Source organism: Bufo gargarizans, chromosome 6 (genome assembly GCF_014858855.1).
Source record: "Bufo gargarizans isolate SCDJY-AF-19 chromosome 6, ASM1485885v1, whole genome shotgun sequence".
NCBI classification, from domain to species: Eukaryota; Metazoa; Chordata; class Amphibia; order Anura; family Bufonidae; genus Bufo; species Bufo gargarizans.
The window spans coordinates 325831237-325855237 of record NC_058085.1 but is presented as its reverse complement, the minus strand read 5'-3'; the positions used below and the strand labels follow the sequence as shown (position 1 = coordinate 325855237).

The 24001-nt window shown below is 44.3% G+C and overlaps 1 protein-coding gene across 6 annotated transcripts in view; it reads right to left on the bottom strand.

Moving 5' to 3' along the window:
* NT5C2 (5'-nucleotidase, cytosolic II) overlaps nucleotides 1-24001 on the bottom strand; it is a 107734-nt gene that overhangs the window by 55702 nt on the left and 28031 nt on the right. For 3 of the 6 annotated variants that reach the window (XM_044297943.1, XM_044297945.1, XM_044297944.1), the window contains exons 2-3: nucleotides 13917-14038; nucleotides 2050-2123 (exon numbers count right to left, since the gene is read on the bottom strand). In XM_044297943.1, coding sequence (XP_044153878.1) covers nucleotides 2050-2123; nucleotides 13917-14017 — 175 coding nt within the window. In that variant the 5' untranslated portion in view covers nucleotides 14018-14038. Of the gene's footprint in view, nucleotides 1-2049; nucleotides 2124-10257; nucleotides 10408-13916; nucleotides 14039-18582; nucleotides 18798-18821; nucleotides 18947-24001 lie in introns of those variants that run through there. The other 3 variants (XM_044297942.1, XM_044297941.1, XM_044297946.1) reach the window with 3 other exon arrangements.

The following is a 24001-nucleotide window of genomic DNA, read 5'->3' as shown; positions in this document are numbered from 1 at the left end:
AATGCTGCAGTCAGTTCTCCCCTGTGTACAGACTGGAAGTCATGGGATCGCTGGAGCTGCTGACGGCCATGGGGGCAGCCAGCCTTGTTTACAAGTAAACACATCTGACTGACAGCTTGTTTCAGTCCCGACACTAATGTTTCCATAAGCCGCCATTCAATACCCTGCAGGAAACACAACCACTGTACTATCTCTCCAATATACTAAATGCCGGAGAGGCGTCAACCTGTACACGATTAAGTGGATCCAAGTAACTTCATCCACAAGTATAGAAATAGAGTCAGCCGCAGAGGCCAAAGCTTAGCACTCGCCGAGATGTCCTACATGAAACTAAGGAAAATGCAGAGAGGCTGTATAAGCGTATGGTGGGAACAAGTTCACTCATTGTCAGCACTGAAGGGCAGCATTTTCTTATAGACAATTTAAAGGGGTTATCTGAGAATTTGATATTGACGACCTACCTTCAGGATAGGTCATCAATATCTGAAAGGGAGGGGTCCAACTCTCCAACCCGTTCCGATCAGTTGTTCAAAGAGGCCGCAGCACTCAGTGAGCCCTTAGGGCCAGGGATGTCACGGTACATTGGTTACGTAGCCTAGGCAAAGCTCAGTCCCATTCAAGTGAATATGGCTCAGCTGCAATACCAAGCATGGCCACTATACACTGTACGGCGCTGTGCTTGGTAAGCTGTGAGGAGACGTCAGCACTCATGGGAGCTCAGGCCTCTTTAAACAGCTGATCAGCAGGGTTGCCGGGAATCGGATATTGATGACCTATCCTGAGGATAAGCCATCAAGATCAAATTCCTGGATGACCTCTTTAAAGAAGGAATATTCTTTAACTGGGTTGTCCAGTTTGCACATGCTATGACTTGGCCAAAATTAAGATGATCAGAAAGGGTCTTGCTGCTTGGCGTACCCATGATCAGACTGGACAAACACAGGAACCACAATGCTAACATTACTGTGTGAAAAACTCAAAATATCGTGCTTGTGAAAATCAATGACTGTCTACCATTTCCAGTGGCCATGTGAACTGGATCCACTAAACATGTTCTAATACGGAATAGCGAAAAAGGCAGTAATGACAGGCGTGATATTTTGGATGGTACGTCTAATAGGTAGGATTATGGCGTCGTTTGGGAAAACTCAGTGTAATCCTAGTAGCATGCGGCCATCACTGTGGGAGGGAGAAGGCTGTCAATCAGAAGCTGGAGGGCGGATGGGAGTCGCAATATCATGAATACAATGGACTACTGCCTTTAAGTGGTTGACGCACGTAAAATCTACAACTCCTTGCTAGGACAGTGAGATCTTCTAAACACATGCAGCTCCCATCCACAATATGGCTGCCGGTGGAGGAATATGTGGCCCAGACCCATTACCCTAATGTTGTAATAAATTCGCTAGTTTCAGGGATAATGGAAAAAGCACAGCGCCATGTCTGGTCAAATGCTGCTCCACCTGCGGACATATTATGGATGGGAAAGGCTGGTGGCCAGAAGATACCGCTGCCATAACAAGGTGGCATGGCTTCTCAACATACGAAATCCCAACAGACTCCATGGGCTCTATAGGGAACTGTTGCAAGTCAGTCTTAGGTATGTGGTGGACAGGACACAGAAAAAATTCTACGTATTTGCCATGTGATTGGCAGCAGAAAATCAAAGCTGACCCTCTGGTTTCCGCATCGGGTTTGTAGATCGTAGATTCTGCTCCATTCAGCGAGGGCCAATCTTCGTCCAGAGAACGTGCCAAGATTGAACATTCGCTTATTCGAATGCCAAATCCCATTTAGATTCATGGGCGCTGTGTGAACTTACCTTTAAAGTACTCACATGGTAAGCATTTCAAAAGAACAACAAGCCTGAAACATCCAATTTAGTGAGGTCTCAACTGTTGGAAGATCTCTTAAAGACTTCCCAGGCTTAGCTGACCTAAATAATTATCTATAAAAACAGTTCTAAGAAACGGTGACAACATTCGGGGAAGAAAGGCAAATGTTATAAATAGCAGCTTTGTGAGGCCTTAGCATTCTTTCCATGCTCACCAGCAAGTGTATAATCCATGTCAAATCCAAGGCACTTGATCTTTTCCATAGCGAGACTTCTGTTCACAAAGACCCTGGAGGACAAGAAAAGAAAATTACACATGAGAGAAGATAAAGGGCGGTGATATAAACCTTAAAGATAGCCTGCGGAGGCAACTGGCTGCGCAGATATTATTTCCTTCAGAGGTCACATTTACCGAATCATGCCCCCACGACAGGAACAGGACCTGGTTACAGAAGTGGTCATACAGAACAATAGAAGATTCTCTGCCGACATGGCGTCACAAAGTGGCATCAACCTAGAGAATCTTAACAAAAATCTTTCCAATTTACCAAAAGGTCTCCTCGTGGTTGTCTGAAAGTGCCAAGCTCCCCCTAAGTCATCGCTGCCAGCTCTGAAATCTTGTGTCTGCGCCGTTCGGTCAATGTTCAGCGCATGCGCAGAACAGCCCTTCCTCCTAGCCTCGCCTTTGTTCAGTTTACTGCGCATGTGCCAAACAGAGACATATCGGCACAGACACAGGGGGAAGCCTGGCACCATGAGGGGCAGGCAATGGGTGGCTATACTGGGGGAGAGTGATTGTGCACTGGTGGCCCCATTCATGGTGCACTGGCATCCAAATTGGTGTCAAAATAAGATTCTTCTCTGGATTTCTGGCACAGATTTTAAAAGTAAGGCATGTTTTTGATTTGTGCATGTCCCCTACATATCCTTACTTCAGAAGGGATTCGGGACCTGACAGACTCCTTTTAAATGGAGCAGTGCTGCATTTCCCCTGAAAGCAGCGCCCCCCAACTGTACAGTTTCAGCACTACAGACCCTTAATTCTCAGGATCGATGGAGATCCCATAGGTCATAAAGTCATGGCATATACTGGCGGTCACTTTAAGGAGTAGTTCAGGGAGCAAAAAGTCAGCAGTACCTAGGCAGCCAGCATCACTCCTACAACCAGATCTTATCCGAAGAGAGAACAGTGCACGAGTTCATAGCAAGTAAAGTCATAGGAAATTCAGGATTTACTACAATCCATGTGCGTTTTTGAAAAAACAATACCCAAAATCCGCTGCGTGCAATAGTCCTTGAAGGAGACCCCATCCTGTGCACAAGAGGTCAAAGCTAAGTTACATGGGTTCATGATTAACAAAAAACTCATTAGCACTAATGAATATGTCCTACCTGAACTCAACCCGACCTGCAGTACCTTGAAAATCCAAACTAAAAAAAAAAAAAAAAAAACAACACTACTTCTATAACCCTAATACATGCAGATGTAGCAGAGCTGAGTTCTGGTATGCAGATGGAGAGAGTACACTGGGGTAGATGTACTACTCCTCTAATATTTAGACCAGGCAGTCTGAACATGTCGCTGTGTACGGTACATCTGGTGCCTCTTAAGACGTGTCAGACATTTTCGGGTAACTTTACACCACTAATGAGTTGGCTTTCTTTGCTCCACGTTGTTTAGCGCAGGTGGTCACTTTTTAAGTCAAATCCCACTACTACTAAGGCGCATCCCCTATGGGGAGAGGAGAAAATGAAGTCTAAAACATATAATACATGTGGTCCAAGGAATGTATGCGGAAATTGAGCCAGTATCAGTAAGCCCGAGTACGGTGGAGCTGGAGACTACACACTGTACATAGTCTACTGCTTCTGCTCCCAATGCCATGGCAGCCCAAACAGCTGATCAGTGGGGGTGCCAGCTGTCAGACCCGCACTGGTCTGATATTGAGGACCTATCCTGAGGACAGGTCATCAATATCTGTAGCCCAGAGAACTCCTTTAATAGATATCCCCAAGGATCCACACCTTCAGGGCAGGGCCGGTGCTACCATAAGGCAGACCAAGCGGCTGCCTTAGGGCGCACCCTGGGGGAGGGCGGAAAAATGTGACATGGAGGGGGAGAAATGTGACATGGAGGGGGAGAAATGTGACATGGGGGCATGATGGCTGACATGGGGGGCTGATGGCTGACATGGGGGGCTGATGGCTGACATGGGGGGCTGATGGCTGACATGGGGGGCTGATGGCTGACATGGGGGGCTGATGGCTGACATGGGGGGCTGATGGCTGACATGGGGGGCTGATGGCTGACATGGGGGCATGATCTGAGGTCTGATTAACATTGGGGGGCTGATGCCTGGTCTGACCTGAGGTGGGCGCCCCCCCCCCCCCCCCCCCCCCCTCGCAGGTGAGCTGCGAGGGGGGGGGGCGCCAAAATCTAGCTTCGCTTGTGTTGGCAAAAATCCTTGCACCGGCCCTGCTTCAGGGCAATACCCCAGCTCCATTATTTCCAAAATTAATGATAACAATTGAAACTTAAGGTCCATAGCTACAGTAGGAAGGACAGCTCTGAAGTACAATCTGCTGTACTACTAAGTGAAATAAGAGAATAGATGCCAAGAGAACATTTATCGGCATATGTTTTCAGACTTTAAATGTTCCCATTCACTGACTGTCAACATCTTAAAAATAGTGAGATGTGAACAGATACAAATGGCCTGGCCTAAAAGTTTTAATGGAAACCCATCTCGTATAATTTTGTGTGAAGTTTCGGTAGAACTTGTAATTTATTTATATCCCTCCATACTCCATGAGTCCAGTGGGTGGTCCTAAGTAAGCCCACCCACTGGACTCCTAAGACAAAGGGTGAATGAAATGAACAAAGTAAAATACTAATACTAATACAAAGTTAAATTATATGGGAAAAAGATTTAGTATTTTACTTTGTTCATTTTATTCACCCTCTATCTTAGGAGTCCAGTGGGTGGGCTTACTTAGGACCACCCACTGGACTCATGGAGTATGGAGGGATATAAATAAATAAATTACAAGGTCTACCGAAACTTCACACAAAATGAGATATCAATCTGCTCAGCTCCTCCTGCTCTATAACTTAAAATGATAGGTTCCCTTTAAATGACAAAATCAGCTCTGCTGCATCTACACATTTCCTGTCTCCATTATGAAACACCCTTAGTTGGCACCAAATAAACAATACAAAAAAAAAAAAAACTTTTATAAAAAGAAAGAAACATCTGTTCTAGGGAGGAGATGAACTAATACAGAATGCGTATTAAAGCAAGTTAGAGGAGGAGACACAAGACGCTCGGAATGGCTTTGATGACCCAGGGGAACACGGCATCTTTCCATGCAAGCAGCCATCTGATGTGTAACAGATATTACAAGAACGCCTGGCACACGGTGTAAATAGGTGCTGGATGATGCAAGAATCTCATTGCCCTTCATTTTAATCCAAGCCAAAAACCGCAAACATTTGCTAATGGGGGAGGGTAAGGGTGACATGGCACTTTTACAAGAGGTGTTAGGATGGGGCTACACCATGACCTTTTACCCCCCCCAAAAAAAATAATACAAAAATTATAAAATCACTTAGGAAAGCATTGGGTTGGTAGCTTGAAAAGTTCATCAAAATGCTGCAGTCAAGTGAGCTGCAATCAAGGTTGGGATTATTCCACCATAAAGGTACTGACACAAGTACCCAAACAGCTGCAGATTTTCCCAGGTGTTGCAAATCTACCGTAACCGCAGATTACCTGCGGATCAACGGCAAAATCCGTAGTTGCGGAAAATCAGCAATGCCCTAGGACTTCTGTCCTGACATTTCTACGGTTCCTCGCCGATTTTTGTCTACTGACACTGTCAGCGATGATGCCTCATTTCGAAACATGACCAATGCAACCAATCACAGGCTGCAGCCATTACAAGGGTTGACAGGTCTTTGGCTGTACTACGCTGGGCAGGGGATGAGGGAAGTGCTGCAATGGGAGTGCAGGGGAGGTGAGTATTGTAAAACTCTGCAAGAATCTGCAACAATTTGGTGCCGATTGTGACCATTTTCAACAGCAAATCTAACAGAAGTGAACCTACCTAATCAATCTTTGAAAAAATATATATAAGGGGAATATTTTTTTAGAAAAGACTCCTAGTAGGTTAAAAAACCTCAACTCACTGATCCCCATATGTTCACATCAGCGCTTTTATGTTCCATTCTTCTGCTCCATTATAATAACGGAAGTGTTGGGTTCGTCACATAACTACCATGAACGTTAACTAACAGATACCATTGACTATAATGGGATCCGTTCAGTTTTTCTCCTCTATTTTTGACGAAATTTGTTACAGAGCCTCACACGCAGATGTGAGAGCATAGCCTTCCGGGTCTCTGCCTGCCGGTCCTGTCTTAACACACGGAAAATGCCAGGATAAGCCTGCCATGTTGTGGAATTTCCTGTGTGCTATGGAAATCAGGACCAGGAGGGACCAGTAAGCATCAGAATGTGAGTGGCGGGGGATTGAGAGGAGAGTATCTCCCCTTTTATTATTTGTATTACACTCCGAGCCCTTTCCTAGAAACCATTCTCCTCTGGACAACCCCTTTAAAGGGGTTGTACAACTTCCGTGTTTCATATAATCACCCTATCCAGCAGGACCGGTCAACGAAAGTATACTCACCTGCTCCCCGATGTATGGTTCCAGCGCAGTAGGTCTACTGTGCCAGATGTTTACACGCAAGGACCAAAGCATAGTGAACAGCATTGGCCCCATGGAGCCGAAAAAGAACATCGGGGAGCAGGTAAGTATGCCTTCCTCGACAGGTCCTACTGGGCAAGTGGTTATTTAAAATACACCCCTTTAATGTTTTGCTTACTCTGTAGAAAGAAAAAAAAAAAAAAAAACTCTTATTACAAAAAGTCTAAGTTTAGCCTGAGCCTAAGGGTGTAAATGTAGCTGTACTAAAGGTAACAAACTGAATTTACTCATAAAAGGTAGTGCTGGTCTTGACAGAAATTAGTTGGATTTTGGTGGGGGAAGAGCTGAACTCTCATTCATATGGAAGAGCTATGACATCTTCCGCACACCCTGGGGCTCAGAGCTGGGGGCCAAATGCATATTATGAAGTTAGGGCAACACATCTGATTAAAGTGAATGGGACGAGTGGTCGTAATTACACTGTGTTTGCCTCTACAAAGGAGATGATGTGCAGGAAATAGAGCTTGCATAAGCGTTGCTACCCCTTGAAACAGCTAAATCGATGGGCTTCCGGGGGTCAGACCCCCGCTGATCTGATAATGAGGACTATCCTGAGGATAGCTCAAATATTAACCCACTTCACAACTCTTAAAATGTCTGCTCTTTCTGAGCATAGGAGTCATGTGGGTGGCCCTATTTAAGGACTCTCTGCATACAATGGGCAGCACGGTGGCTCAGTGGTTAGCACTGGGTCTTGCAACATCTGCCTGGAGTTTGTATGTTCTCCCCGTGTTTGCGTCGGTTCCCTCCGGGTTCTCCGGTTTCCCCCCCCACACTCCAAAGACATACTGATAGGGAACTTAGATTGTGAGCCCCATTGGGTGCTGCGGAATATAGTAGCTCTATAGAAGTTCATAAAATAAATAAATAAATACATGGACTGCTGTCAATTACTGGTAGTACCACCCACATAACACCTAAGCTCACCAGAGATTTAAATGAATATTTTACAAGTTATGATTTTTTTTATATCAATCTGCTCTGCTCTTCTTGCTCTATAACACGTTGCCCTGAACTTTCAAGGAAACAACAGCACTTTGCAAACATAGAATATAAGGGCTAATGCTATATTCACTATATAAAATAACTATGAAGTACCATACTTAGCAAATATATTTTGACCAAAATAATTTGTGCCTGTCTACCACGGCAAGGTGACCTCATTCTGGATGGAAACCTTTTCTATGATACCTCTGTCTGTGCCAACCGGCCTCCTAATTTAGGTGGAGCAGGCTCCACATGTATCATAAAAGATTTTGATCAATACATATATTTGCCAACTACCTCATATTCATTTTATATAGTGAATATAGCATTAGTTCGCACATTCTATGTGTGCAGAGTGGTACTGCACTGTGTTTGCTTTCACTTTTGTAGTTTCAGCCATGGCGACACGCACTCGTGCATTTACTTCATTTTATAGGATATTCTGACTTTGCCTTTGGTTTTTCCCTTTATACACACATGGATGACCAGGATTTGGGGAATTTAATATCTCCTTATGGAGAGCACCTTAAATGGTGTGAGGAGTCTTATACGCCAAGCAATGATCCTTTGGAAGGCAGCAAATTAACTCTTAACAAGCTCTGCCTCTGATGTCACCAGATGTAAGGCATCTATCCTATAAGTCAATGTTTGACCTTTTAAAAGGCCTTGAGACATGACTCGATAATAACCAAGCCAGCATCTAATCTGCAGATAGCTGTTTCATGGTGATTCCCCCTCATCAGTGCAGAGCAGAGAGTACTAGCTTAACTGGGCGAGAGGCCTAGGTGAGGATTTGGATAAAATAATCTCTTTATGGAGAGCGCCTTAGTCGCTTTCAAAAACCACCACATTCCTTACTATCAATCATGTTACAGTCTTGTCACACACAAAGGATCTCGATGACGAATAGTAATTAGTTACATCTTTCTTTAAAAGAAAAAAAGGATTACTCATATCATCAGCCACATGACTCCTACAGACCGGTAAAAGGGAATTATATATCTCATTCAATGTATGAGATAATTAACTGCTACAAGTTGGAAACACCCGGCTTATTGGCTTCCTGGTACATTTTTGGGCTCTTGATTACTAAAGAACATGTCCATCGAGTAAAGCGTGTCTAGGCCGTCCTTGACGTATGTGGTTTCAGTGTATGGAACTGGAATCAAAGATGCAGGACGATACACCCGACTTGACGATAAGGTGCTATAAACTGGATTGAGCTCTAAACCACAGCAGCTGATAGAAAAATAATAAAGCATTGTAAATAGCAGGTAAACCCCCCCCCCCCCCCACCCCCACCCACCCAAAAAAAAAGAAAAGAAAAGAAAAACAAAAGAGTTTTTAAAATACCACTTGTCCTTAGTCAAATAGTTAAAAATCCTCTTCAACCATTTCATGGATCTTACCAATGTGGCCACCATTACAGCTCTCCAGGAGTTATCATCCAAACATTACAGCTCTCCAGGAGCTACCACCTGATCATTACAGCTCTCCAGGAGCTACCACCTGATCATTACAGCTCTCCAGGAGCTACCACCTGATCATTACAGCTCTCCAGGAGCTACCACCTGATCATTACAGCTCTCCAGGAGCTACCACCCGAATATTACGGCCTTACCATAGTAACAGATTGAAAAGAGCATAGTCACCTTTCTAAAGTCTGACTGCGGATTTTCACTTTTCCACTGATTGTAAGGGGGGAAAATCTGCAACAAACTCCTGCTTTTTCTGCAGAGTTAAAAAAAATCCGCATCGCAGGTGAATTTTTATGAATGTGAATGAATTTTTTTCTCACCAAATCTCATCCACGTCGCTGCTCCTGCAGATTTTTTGTCTAGAAGGGAAAATCTGTAGCTGATCAGTTGTGTAAATTTAAGCTTATGGATCCAGTTATTTTAAAAAATCTAGTCAGCTCATGTTAGGAGAAATAAAAAATAAAAAAAGTGTATAGCAAAAATCAATTTTATCATTTAGTAAATATAGCTCAGACCAACATCCCAATAATGAATAACCAAAATCTATGAGCACAGACTAGGCCAGAACTACATAGACAAAGCAGCAAGACGCTCAAGCGACACGTTATTGCTCACTAGGCCGAGTATAAACAAATTTTGAAAAATTTCCATTTTAGTATACTTATACTAGAGTAGTCGCTCTATGAAACAACGACACAGGATGAGAATGGTCACAACACTCTGTTCATATCTCCATCAGGAGTCTCCGTTGGAAATTCCGCTACATTTGCTGCAATACTTTTCCCTATGACGGATACTCAACAGATCCATATCAAGCCAAAGGGTCTCTTAGACATCATTGGGGTCTAAAACAGGATGGATCCAGTACTCCTATGATGGAGCAGAAAAACTGAAATTTTACTGAGTCTGACCAGAGCCTGAGAAGACGTTTAGAATGCCAACAGTTCCTCGAACATATTCTACAACACTCAGTGTCTCACAAGAGACAAAAAGAAGACAAAAACAAAACTGCAAGAACAACCAAGAGGAGCACTGGAGCAATTGTTCTGCTCAGGTTTCTCTTTTGGAACATGGTAGGATCTTGAGTCAAACATCTGGTGTACGTAGAAAGAGATATTACAATCTGATATGACAAAAATGTGAAGAGCTATATTAACTATCTTCAAATTAAATCATGGGAGACAATACCTGTGAGGTGCATCAAGATCCTTGCAGTCCACATACATGGACGGAGGCTTGCTCAGCTCCATGCTGGACTTTATGTTTTTTGGAAAGAATCTATTAATGTCTTGTCTCCTTAGCTTGGCTGATGGTGCTTGAAGAGGTAGATGTGAGGACCTCAAAGTGCAAATCTCTTAATTGACTTCTCCCATACAGTGATGCCCGTGACTGACAAGCAATACATATTATAGGCGAGACAAGTCGCCCAACATGAGGGTGGAGCGCTTCAGTCTCCATAATAGTAATATGTCATTATTACTCACACTTCCATAATATGTTTGTGTTGTTGTTTAGGTCACGCTTAGTACAGACCACGAGTAACAAGAGTCATTACCGGGTGACATAAAGGCACAAGAATCTACCTGACGCTGAAAGCTACAAAATGGTGACTCCTTACTGTCTGGATGACTATCAATTCCAAAAAATGCAGGTTCTAGTGAACTGCATAAATAGCAATTCCCTTATATAAGGAGATGATTAGAATCCTCTTCAGCCACAGGGGTATATTGTAGAGAAATCAAATTTCCTATAAAACAATTGAATGAGTTCTATTCATATTTTACAGGCTGCCACAAACAGCACCCTGAATACGAAGACGGAATCACAGATATGAACCCCACTCATCCCCCGCAGGTCATTACCAGACATCTTCTACGGCTAAAGAAGGCAGATTTAATAATATTATATTAGGGCACTGCTGGGTAAGCATTTTGTAATATTTTTTATTAAATTATAACTACTGTTTTAGGCCTCATGCACATGGCCGTTGTTTTGGTCCGCATCCGAGCCGCAGTTTTTGCGGCTCGGTTGAAGACCCATTCACTTCAATGGGGCCGCAAAAGATGCGGACAGCACTCAGTGTGCTGTCCGCATCCGTTGCTTCGTTCCGTGGCCCCTCAAAAAAATAAAAAAATAAATAAAATATAACCTGTCCTATTCTTGTTTTCTTGTCAGTTTTGCGGATAAGAATAGGCAGTTATATCAATGGCTGTCTGCAAATTGCGGAACCCACACGGACTCCATCTGTGTTTTGCGGATCGCAAAAAACACAACGGTCGTGTGCATGTAGCCTTAATGTGTAGACTGAAGCCTGATGTTTCAAGTAGTAGTAGAACCATAATTCCCTTATACATATTTTCGGGATCAATGTGCACCTATCCTAAAGTGGCTCTGGAGGGGGGGTAATGGTTCTCACTGAAGAGATCTAGTTGGTGGATGGAGACTTACTTAGACCGGTTGCTTGAGGTTTGGTATTTATAGTCCCCACCGATCAACTTTATGAAGAGGCCGGTGACGTCACTTTCATCAGTCACATGGCCTAGGTGCAGCTCAGTCCAATTGGCTTGAGCTGTAATACCAAGCGCTGCCACTATACAATGAACAGCGCTGTGCTTGGCAAGTTCTGATGAGGCCCTAGTGCTCACCAGAGCGCCACAATCTCTTCAAACAGCGAATCGGTCAGGGTGCCAGGAGTCAGAACCCCACCGATCAGATATTGGTGACCTATCCTGAAGATAGGCCATCAATATCTCGGACAACACCTTAAGGGGGGGTATACAAATTAGCTCTAGATTAGACTCCTCTAAAAAGAAGCATCACCCCCCTCATCAGTACAGTACAGAGCAGGGTACTGGCTGCCTTTGACGCAGCTATTTGAGAAGCAGTACCCCCTCAAAGCTGCATCAAAGGTTTCTCATCCAGCCAATTAGCTAACTGTTCTGTCCTGACGAGGAGCGAAAATCCAGAAACAGCGGTCTACAGTGCCTTTTTCATCTGGAGTCTTGGGTTTGGCTGCTATGAGATGATTTCGGAGTCTTCTTCTGGAGGAAAGCTAAATTTGCATATCAAAAAGTGGAAAAGTCAGTTCAGTGTCAGCAGGTGCAATTCCTATAATAGACGTAGATTAGTCAACGGCTGTTTATGTAAATTCCTGTTATATATGTCAGGGTTCAACAGGTTTTTAAAGGCAGCACACCTATAAAAACACATCTGTGCACCAGGAAGATACAGTAATTAACTCCTTATAACTGACCCCTAAGCCTCCATCTAATTATAGAGAGCATTTTGCTGCAATCGCTAGGTCCCAAGGAAGTGTAGAGGAAAGCAGACTTCTTTACCCATGTTGTAATCTTACAAGCTCCACTAGTTGAAGGCTATGGACACCTTTGAGGGCATTTTTAATTATCGAATTCTACTTATTTTGGACTAAAAATCATTTTTACAATTGGTCTTTATTAAAAAAAGCCACTTTCCCACTATAACTTTCAGCCACTTTCCCACTATAACTGTGTAATAGGTGTGTTTGCAGACCAGCAAGGTTCTGCGTTTACACTGAATCCCGTCCTCTGACCACTTATGTGGATCCGGACCTATTCATTTTCAATGGGGACGGAAAAGATGCGGACAGCACACAGTGTGCGGTCCGCATCCGCATTTCCGGTCCGCAGCCCCGAACTTCTGGTCCGCGGCTCCGCAAAAAAATAGAGCATGTCTTATTCTTGTCCGCAGCTGCGGACAAGAATAGGAATCCTCTATATAGTACCGGCGATGTGCGGAGTCAGTGTTTTGCGGACCGCAAAGCACTACGGAAGTCTGAATAGACCCTTATGTGTCATGTCCTAAAGCTCATATACACTTATTGAAGCCATTTCCTTATCAGTGTGACAAGAATTGAGCTGTAATGAGTATTTTGAAGCCATCTGAGCAGGCAGCTCTGCTGGATGACGAGACTCGACGAATACAGAAAACTGACAGTCTGCAGATACACTCTCAATTAACCCTTGTAATACAACCACTGCTAAAAAAAAATAATAAAGACCAAGTGAAAAAAAATATATATATTTTAGCCTAAAATGAGTAGAATGCAATAATTTAAAAAAAATAAAATTTGTCCCAGAGGTGTCCATAGCCTTTGAAAAGTAACTTCTACATAGGAGCTACATTACCAAAGTCACCCCTATGGTAGAGAGAAGCTGTAAATTGCAGCTGCCCTCCCAGAGCCATCAGCAAAATACAGGCAGAGTCAAAAACACAAGACATAATGCAAAAGCAAACATTTTTTAATCACTTGTACAATTTATAGCCGGTGGCCTTAAAGGCGTTATCCAACGTGTAAAACATGATCCCCCAATGCCCGGGTCCCTCATAGATTATACTTACCCCAGCTCCACCACACACGCGAAGCTCCTGCTCCCTGTACGGCCACTGCTGCATGTCCCCGTTGCGCGGATCAAAACATCCGGCGATAGGGGGTGCGAGTGCAGGGAGTGTGGGTGCCAATAGCAGGCCGCGACGGGTGATGCTAGGGAGGCTCATCCCAGTCACAGCCTGCTATTGGCTGCAACCCCCCCCCCCCCCCCCCGTATGATCCATGCAACGGGTAGATGATGCAGCGGGCGTGCGGGGAGCATATTTTAAACTCTTAAAGGGAATATCCAACATGTAAATTACTTTTAGCATTTACACATGAAGAACTGCTATAACATGGGAACCATAGAGCATGCCCTATGAAATATGATACAGTGGCTGCAGCAGAACTCGCAAAATGCCTCCCTACCCTGGAGTCGTATTCATCAATGCCTTTGTGACAATAAATACTAAAACCTCATGAAGCCTCCCCAGCTCACCTGTGATAAGCTTCCCTCCGGTACTTCTTCATGGCCAGGCCATCCATGTTGGCAGGAAGATCTGCCGCATTCTGCAGACGATCGCTCCATGATGTTGTCATTTTTAAACCAGATCCACGATACTGCACAATGAGAAAGACAAGAATAACTAATTATGTAGACAAAATGGGTCATATCCTAGGAAACCACCTACAAAGCTGCAGCTTTTACACATTTCTGCTGGTTTTAGAGAGAGATTAGACTTTATACAGCACAGAATAGTTCCCTTAGCCCCACACGGGTATGTTCAAAGAATGATGCAGAGGCTCATTTAGCTGATGTACCATTTGTGGACTGCCTGCCATCTTGATTCCCTCTTCCACTCTGCTACGGTTCCCATTATGAAGACTACACTTCCAATTCTGCACCTGGCTCTTCAAAACCAGCGGTGGTGGTGGGGTTGGTGTAATGGCAAGAAAAGAGACAACGCAGCAGCAGTCTGCAACACACAAATAAAGTACAATAATGTCATAATTATAGAAAGCATTCTGATGCTAATGTTTTCTATAATTATGGCATTATTGTACTTTGTGTTTGCAGAGTGCTGCTGCGTTGTCTTTTTTTCCTGTATGTTTCTAGCCATGGCGGCATGCACCTGCACATTGGGATGTGCTGACTGACCCCCTTTTTTTGCAGTTGTGTTGGTGTAATGGCATCACACTGCACTTGTTCTGCTCATCTGCATAGGCTTCGTCACAGAAATTGTCCAGAACAGAAAACGAACAGAACCCATTCTAGTCAATAGTATCTGTTAGTTATGTGCCGATCCAGCAATTCCTTCATTTCCGTTCTTCTACTCCTCTAATGGAGAAGAATTGAAAATAATAGTGGTGATGTGAACGAGCCCTAGGGGCAGCGAGTGATAGAATTGCTTCCCCTTCAATTACACTGCAAAGTCTTGGCGTGATGCAGCTTCAGCCTGTCTCCCTGCCTCCTGCTTGGGATAGGTTTCTCCCTTTCAGCACTGAAAAGGAGGTGGCGGAGGAGAACAGCGAGAAGCTGCATCTGGTAGGATACACTGGAAATTCTGCATACAGCAGACACAGATCGTATAGAACAGTGCAGCTCGATTATTTTTTTTAACGCTGCAGGTGATGATGTAATCCAGTAGCTCTCAGGAAATCATCCATACAGGGTACACGGACATACTGTCTACACAGGAGAGCAAGCTCTAGGGTGGTGGTCAGAGTATGTTCACAGGATACAACTGCCAATAATGAAAGGGTTCAAATGGATGGATGCAAACGAGCTGGGATGTAACAATAACACTGCAAGAATACTGCTGGCGAGTTAGCATTATAGGTCCAGAAAGTGCTGGAATGTTTCTTTCAACAGTTTATGATTTCCTTCTAATCCCCAGTATCAAAATATATGCGTGGTCCTAAAACTAGGCTTAGAACTTTTTGTACAAAAGAAATATTTCAGTACTGGTAATATGCATGCTAATATGTAGGAGGCTTGGGATTTCAAGACATGTAAACCAAACAGTATTATCTACCTGACAACTGCCTGCTCGTCGGTGTTGGAGACCAGTGTATTTACTTAAAGCCATCCCCTCCACTGTATGGGGAAGAGAGATCGCCATCACTCGTCCCCATACGGAATCATTTTTTCTGCCGACGAACAATGGATTTAGGTGTCCACATGAACGATCATTTTGATCGGCAGATTATGGGCAACAAGCGTTCGTACAAATGTTCTTCGCACATTCTACTTGGCACATGTTTCTGCTGTACTCAGGAACACCAGTTCTCAGCCAAACCATAATTCAATATACAGGTGACCATAAAATAATGCACTGTAATAAAGTGCTCTAAAGGGGTATTCCTGTTGTAAAAGGTTATCTCCTATCCATAGGGGATAACTATTAGATCAGTGGGGGTCCTACCATTAATCACAAGAATTGGTACCCTGTACCCCTTGGAGCCCCCTGAAATGAAAAAAGAGCGCTCCATCTCTACAGGAGTTTTGGAGACAGCTTAGAAAAAGCGTGTTTGGTCAGTGGTCAGATTCCCTGATTGGACCCTGATCAAATCACTTTTATGGCATGTCCTAATAGTTGTGGGTAAACCCCTTTAAGAAAATGCTCTGACTGACCTACAGTTGTCTTTTTCTCCATAGAGGAGCCATATAATCAATGACAACGCAAGAAAATCTTTCCCAAGCAGAACATTTGGGAAAGTTTTCCCCGTTTTATCCTGATGGGATCTGATCCTATTTTAGCACTAAATATACGACTCCCACACAGAACCACATCATGGCCGAAGGAATGCATGAGGGAGAACACGGCCGATGGTGTTGTCTGATGGCGTCAGTCCCTATTTAGTAGCAGGACTGAGGGCAAGTACGGCTTGTCTCCACCAGTCCATTTCCCACCATCAGAGTCCCAATGTGGAGTGTAGATTTCTCCATAATTTATAGCAATTTCTCAACCTTAATTAGAATTCAGGAAAAAACCAGATCAGATATTATGCAAAATTGGAACGTTACACCTAATCCTGAAATACGTAATTATGCAAATATATCAACAACGGCATATTCCTGTGACTGTAGGAGTACTTGAGAAACTGATTCATTTTGGATTGCAAGCCTTTGGCAAGTCAATATTCTGATTATAGTCAATCGGAATATGCAGAACTTCTGACAGCGCTATATAGGGGCTGGGGAGAGCAGTACAAACATACATTTTGTGGAGCTTCTTATCAGGAGTAGTGGGAATATGAAGTTTTTATCTGACAGATTCTGCTCCTGCAAGTGCTCAGGGCTGTACCTCACTGTGAAGCGCTTTCTGCTTCACAGCCCCTGACTAGAGATGAGCGAATTTCATATTTTGAAATTCTTTCACACTTCGTTTGGTGGTAAAAGGCAAATTGCGTTATGGATTTCGTTATCACGGACCATAATGCAATTTCATGACGGAATGCATAACGGAATGCCTTTAAAGGCATTCCGTCATAATAGAAGTCTAATGGCTGCAAAACGGATTCGTCCCGTTTCCGTTATGCAGGGGAGTCCTCGTTATGCATTCCGTCATAGAATTGCGTTATGGTCCGTGGTAACGGAATCCATAACGCAATTCACCTTTTACCACCAAACGAATTTCAGAAGTGTAAATTCGCTCATCTCTACCCCTGACCTCTTTTCTAAGGGATAGCTGTAACATCCAACCAGGAGACAACTACAGCTGTCACCCAGACCAAAGGGGAGGGGCTGTAACGCAGCTCATTGCAGAGAGCACTTTACAGTGGAACTCCGCCTCCTGGACACTTCAGAGTGCAGAATAAACATGGATATTCTCATTACTCCTTATGAGAAAAGCTCCAGAAAACATATGTCTGTCTAGCTCTCTCCAGCTAGAGAGTACAATGAGTACTGTCAGCAGTTTAGTATGGTACTGCTGACAGACTCCCTTTAAATGATAACTGTTTTGTAGCGCAAAGTAATAAAATATGCCTATGGGTATAGTTGAGTATAGTAAGGTAACAGCTATCTGTCAGACGATTTGTACCCCCAACAGAGCAAAGCCGCACGGCGACCTCCCCCAACAGAGCAAAGCCGCACGGCGACCTCCCCCAACAGAGCAAAGCCGCACGGCGACCTCCCCCAACAGAGCAAAGCCGCACGGCGACCTCCCCCAACAGAGCAAAGCCGCACGGCGACCTCCCCCAACAGAGCAAAGCCGCACGGCGACCTCCCCCAACAGAGCAAAGCCGCACGGAGCCCTAAACCATTAGGACACAGAAAAACATGAACTGATGTTGGGGGACACATAGATCACTGGCCTCATACAGCCCATACGCCACAAGCTGCGCACCCAGGCTGTATGAACATCCTCTCACAAAGAAAATGGTAAAATCTGGTAAATCCATATATTTCCACGATGAATAACAGATGAACAGCACAATACAAAGTTCTAAGAAAAGATGCTTCAGAATTAGTTATTTTATGTGGATTACAAGTATCTACTAAAACAGACATGCCTGGAGTGGTGACAGATCCTACTTAAAAGGGAATGCGTCATCCAAAATGTATCTATTGTTTAAATTACGTTTTTATGAGTTTGTGGTGAATTTTTCTTTATTTTTTTACGTTTTCCATTTTAAGATATTTTTAAAACATCAAATATACACACACACAGTGTACAAGCAGAGATCAGAGCGCAGCGAACACAACAGTGAACCGAAAGAGTCGGAAGCAGGTAATAAGGCTGAGTTCACACTTCAGTTATTTCCATCAGTTATTGTGAGCCAAAACCAGTAGCGAATCCTAAACAGAGATGAGGTATAAATGGAAAGAGTTGCACCCCTTACGTATTTCTGACCTTTTCGCTCACAATAACTGATGTGTGAACTCAGCCTTAGGGTCCATTCACACATCCGCAAGTGTTTTGCTGTCTGCAAATTGCGGATCCGCAAAACATGGACACCGGCCATGTGTGTTCTGCATTTTGCTTCCCTGCACAGGTTCAAAAACAAAAACAAAAAAATGCCTATGAATAAAAAACATACAGCACAGTATAAAAATTATAAGATGGAAAAGAACAAAATAATGAAAACGTAAAATTCATTAAATGATAATTTATTGTAAAATAAAATACTAATATAATAGAGAGTGAAATACAAGTTACCATCTTGACGGGAAAGCCTGAAGTGCGGAGATGGGAACGGCACATTCATAAATAACGGAGACATTTCCCACCAGACTGGGCAGGCAGTCAATGAGAATCGGCTCAAGTACTGTAACACGAAGCTTCATCCTTCATTGACAATCTATTTTTGCTATGAACCTTAATAAATCGGAGCGTGCGGCAGAACTAGGTAGCATCCACCCTGTCGAAAGGCGAGCGCACAAATGATTTACACTCACTGAATAGCTGCGTCTCATCATCTTGATTATCCAACTGCCAATGTTGTGGTCGGGAGAGTCGCGGCTCTTTATGGCCGACTAAGGGCACCTGTCATTCCCCAGCTGGCACCGGGGGTGCAAATGAGGCGTATAAATTAGAAGCTGGCAGGGAGACCTGGGGAGCATTTAAAATAGAAGCATTTGGTCACCGGATCAATATGCCGTTATAAATAGAACCGGCGTTAATGGCTTGGATGTGGACGTAGGAAAAAAAGGAAACGGGGCCATCCATTGTTTGGTTTCCTTTCTGCCACTTGAATGCAAAAGGCAGCAGCAAAGTCCAGGCGAGCACTAGTATTCCACGAACTGCCATTTAAAGGAATTGTTCACCTTTTCGGGGTGTTTTGGGCAGGCCCCCCTCCTGGCCAGACCTGCAAAGGAAAGCATACTTACCTGCTTCCCCACCTCTGCTGCTGCCAATGACTGACCGCAGCGTGATGTCAATCTGTCTCGTGATGCAAAAGGGAGCGGGTCACCGCTGAGGCCAGCGACTGGCTGCAGAGCCATCAAAGCGGATGTTGACAGTGGGGGACCCGAGTGAGGCAGCAGTGGAGGAGCGCAGAAGCCAGGAAGTATGCTTCCCTTTAGAGGTCTGGCCAGGAAAAGGGAAGGGGTCCCAAACACCCCCTAAGAGTGAACAGCCCGTTTAGGAAGTATTTTATTTAATACGTTAAATGCAACGTTTCAGGCTTTTTTTTATGCAAAGGCTCTTTTTCAGGTGTACGCTTCATCCTCTTAAGCAAAGTCATACTTTAAAAAGGAGCTGACAGCTCTGTTTTATCGAATTCTTGCATTTTCCACAAACTATCAGTCCAAGATACAATTTCTCTGTTATTCCTCCTGCAAATGCATGAATAAACCTGCCAACTAGATGCGACTCTGACCCTTGTCAATGGGGTGTGCCCCTAAACTGCCAGCACTGCTTGGAACTATTGATAAGGCAATGTTAACCTCCAATAGTCCACTTAGTCATACATTTCCAATAGGAATAACAGAGGAACAGCACAATACAGATAATTCAGGAGTGTTAATTCACAAAGAATGCAAGTATTTACTAAACCAACCAAGTACTGGCAGTTACCCACAAATAATACCGTATAGCCAGTGATTTACTGGGCTTGGGGCATTCCAGTAATTCACACACACAGAGCACTCGGAGGCCAAGTTTCACTCAAGGCTACTGTAAAGACAAATGTACCCTACATAAATCATTCGAAGGATGAAAGCTGGAGACTTGCCATGTCTGAAACATACATACGACATACACTCGCAACACATAAAGGTCGCTCATGTTAGCCACCAACATACAGTGATACCATACACAACAAAGTACAGGCAAATTACACAGACTGGACCCAGAACACAAATCCGGGTATGCAGGCTCCCGACATTTAGCTAAAGCCGGGGGATTTGTAGATCTACGAGTTTTCCATGTTAACTGAGACGCTCTGGTCTCTATAACATATTATACAAAAAAAAAAAAAAAAAAAAAAACATAATAACACCAGGAAGGAAAAAAAAAACACATGTTAAAAGGGAGTCTGTCATCACAGTTTCACCTTTTTAACCCTTCCCATAGCTTTCTAGCAGTATTAGGCCTCATGCACACGACAGAATTTTTTTTGCGGTCCGCAAAAAGGGGTTCCGTTGTTCCGTGATTAGTGTCCGTTTTTGTTTCCGTGTGTCTTCCTTTATTTTTGGAGGATCTCCAGACATGAAAGAAAGTAAAAAAAAAAATCTAAGTCAAGTTTGCCATGCAAATGATAGGAAAAAAAATGGACGTGGACGACAATCTTGTGTGCCTCCGTGTTTTTTCATGGACCCATTGACTTGAATGGGTCCGCGAACCATTGTCCGTGAAAAAAATATAGGACTGGAAACACGGATCACGGATGACAAATGGTGCATTAGCCGAGTTTTCCACGGACCCATTGAAAGTCAATGGGTCCGCAGAAAATCACGGAAAACGGAACAACGGACACAACAATGGTCACGTGCTTGAGGCCTTACAGTTGATAAAAACGTTACCTTTATAAGCAATCGTGGACTTATAAAACTGGCAAAAATCATCTTAGTAGAATATGCAAATGAGGGCTCGCAAGTGCCTAGGGGCGGCGTCAACCTCGTAGGTGCCCAGGCAGCTCTGCCTTATCGTCGCTTCCCCCCGCCCAGTCTTTCCCTCTGCCCGCCCATCTTCTTACTTCTTCTCTCGCAGAGATCCCGCGCTGAGTCCGTCGACCGGTGTATGCGCACTGCGTTGTGCATTCCTGGTACAGCATCACAGTAATTAATGCGCATGCGCCGGCTAACGGCGAGTTAGCCTGCGCATGTGCATTAATTACTGTGACGGGCTCAGCGCAGGATCTCGGCGAGAGAAGTAGTAAGAAGATGGGTGGGCAGAGGGAAAGGATGGGCGGGGGGAAGCGACGATAAGGCAGAAGTCTTTGTACGAAATCAAAGCATCCAGAGATACAGTAACAGCCCGTGCATCTCTACGAGCGTCCTACCACAACCCAGAGCCATAGCACTGCTACGTACATGAGCAGGTGACAGTAGAAGATGGGCCACTATTCGCCGATAGGGGGAGGGGAATCCGGGCAGAGGGGCGCCAGCATTCTGCAGCATGTATAATGTGGGCTATGAGATGTATCGGCACGCACTATTGTTTAGTATTGTTCCAGGCTTTTAGGAACCGGCGCAGTCTTCGAGCTGACATTTACAATGGAAATTTATTTGCAGCCAAATTAATTATGTCCGGGTCATAACACAATAAAAAGGCATCGAGTAAATCAATCGTCTTTTTCTGAACTTCTTAATCGCCAGGCCTACGGAGATGATCTGCGACATTCTTTCCCTACTTAAAAATTCTTTAAGGATTAACTATTTCATGATCGTATAGGGTGAAAAAGATCCACGTTCTCTTTAATAATCCTTATTATCAAAAGTGATTAGAAAAAAAAAAAAAAGGCACCACAGTCACAAAGCAAACAATGTGGTTGCTATATTAGTAATATAGTATATAAGGCCGAAAAAATACATTTGTCCATCCAGTTCAGCCTGTTATCCTGCACCAGCTTACATGGATTTTCTAAACCAAACAAACCCTCTAATTACAGGTGCCTTCACCTGGGGATGGGGATGTTTTGGCGACGAGCACATAGATGTCTGCCGGCGTCATTCAGGTTAATGGAACAGATTTTCGGTTGCAGAAATTTTCTACAATACAATCTGCCGCGTGTAGAGGCACCCTTAGGCCCCTTTCACACGGGCGAGTATTCCGCGCGGGTGCAATGCATGAGGTGAACGCATTGCACCCGCACTGAATCTGGACCCATTCATTTCTATGGGGCTGTGCACATGAGCTGTGATTTTTACGCATCACTTGTGCGTTGCATGAAAATCGCAGCATGCTCTATATTCTGCGTTTTTCACACACAACGCAGGCCCCATAGAAGTAAATGGGGCCGCATGAACATCGCAAGCAAGTGCGGATGCGGTGCAATTTTCACGCATGGTTGCTAGGTAACGATCGGGCTGGGGACCCGATCTGAAAAAAAAAAAATATATATATTTATCCCCGAGTCCACTTGATCGCGTATTTGCAGATCTCTGTCTTCTGCTGTAATGTTGAGCTGCCGGCTAAGGACCTGTGGTGATATCACATGATCCAATCACATGGTCCCTCACCATGGTGATGAACCATGTGATGAGCACAGCGACATCACCACAGGTCTTTTGCCGGCAACTCAACATTACAGCAGAAGACAGAGATCCGCAACTACGCGATCAAGTGGTCCTTTTTTTTTTTAACCCCTCCATCCCTAATTTACTTTGCATTCTGTATTAAGAATGCTATTACTTTCACTTATAACCATGTTATAAGGGATAATAATAAAATCTGCACAACACCGAACCCAAACCTGAACCGCCAGTGATGAAGTCTGGGTACCAAACATAGCGATTTTTCTCACGCGCGTGAAAAACGCATTAAAACGCTTTGCACTCGCGCGGAAAAAAAAACGCACATTTTATCGCAATGCACCTGCATCTTATCGGGCCCTCACACGCCATGCTCGTGTGAAAGGGGCCTTATACATTCACTACTGAGTGTTTCTGCCTTAAAATCAGCTCCAAAAAATGCCTCCAAACAGCCTTGCTTTGTTTCCAGGTGGAAAAAAGAAGCAGCAGGTCCTATTCTGGGGTGGAATCCGCGCTGAATCTCCCACGGAAATGAATGCAGGGGCACAAAATATGGTAGTGTGCCTTGGGCCATAATCCATAATGATAGGGGATCTAGGGAACAGTGAGTGATGATACTTGTGTACTGCGCTGCAGAATATGTCAGCGCTGTATAAATGAAAATAAGACAAATATTTCTACATCAGAACATTTACCAAACTAAAAAGCACAATCCTCTTGTAGATTACCGCATTATCTGCGGCTTGGAATGCAGTCTTTTCCATACACTTACGCCTCCCACCAGTACAGATAGGCCCTGGACCCGATCCAATGTTATAAGCTTGTTCTGTAAGCCTCTGAAAATGACTTGATGTTGCGGCAGGAGCTTTGTGTAAGGTTTAAAGGCTTTTGTGTTACTCTGCATCCGCGAGCCGCAGATCTGATTATGGCTGTGGCTATCTGCTGGAAGCAAATTCCTCCAACTGTCCACATCTATGCGTGTCCTTAAATCACTTTAAAAGGGGTGGTCTCTTCTCAGACAACGGGGGGATATTGCGGGTTCCACTGCTGGGACCCGCACCTATTACGGGAATGGAGCCCCGCAAAATGGTGGCTGGAGGACTCCGGTCCGGCCACCACCAGGTGTGTTCCCCATAGAAGTGAATGGGAGCGCACCGCGCATGACCAGCCATGGCTCCCATTCACTTCTATGCTTCTTTGGGCCCAACGGAAATCAGCAACCCCATATAAAAAAAACAAATGGAGGGTGGCTATACATGCGCAGTGCGCCCTCCACCACTTTTGGGGCTCCGTTCTCAATACAGATGCGAGTCCCACCGCTAGGACACGCACCTATAAGACAATGGGGGCATATCTTAGCGATATGCCCCATTGTCCGAGATGAGACAACCCCTTTAAGGGCACGTTCAAAATACCGTGGCAGAAACCACACCGATTGTTCA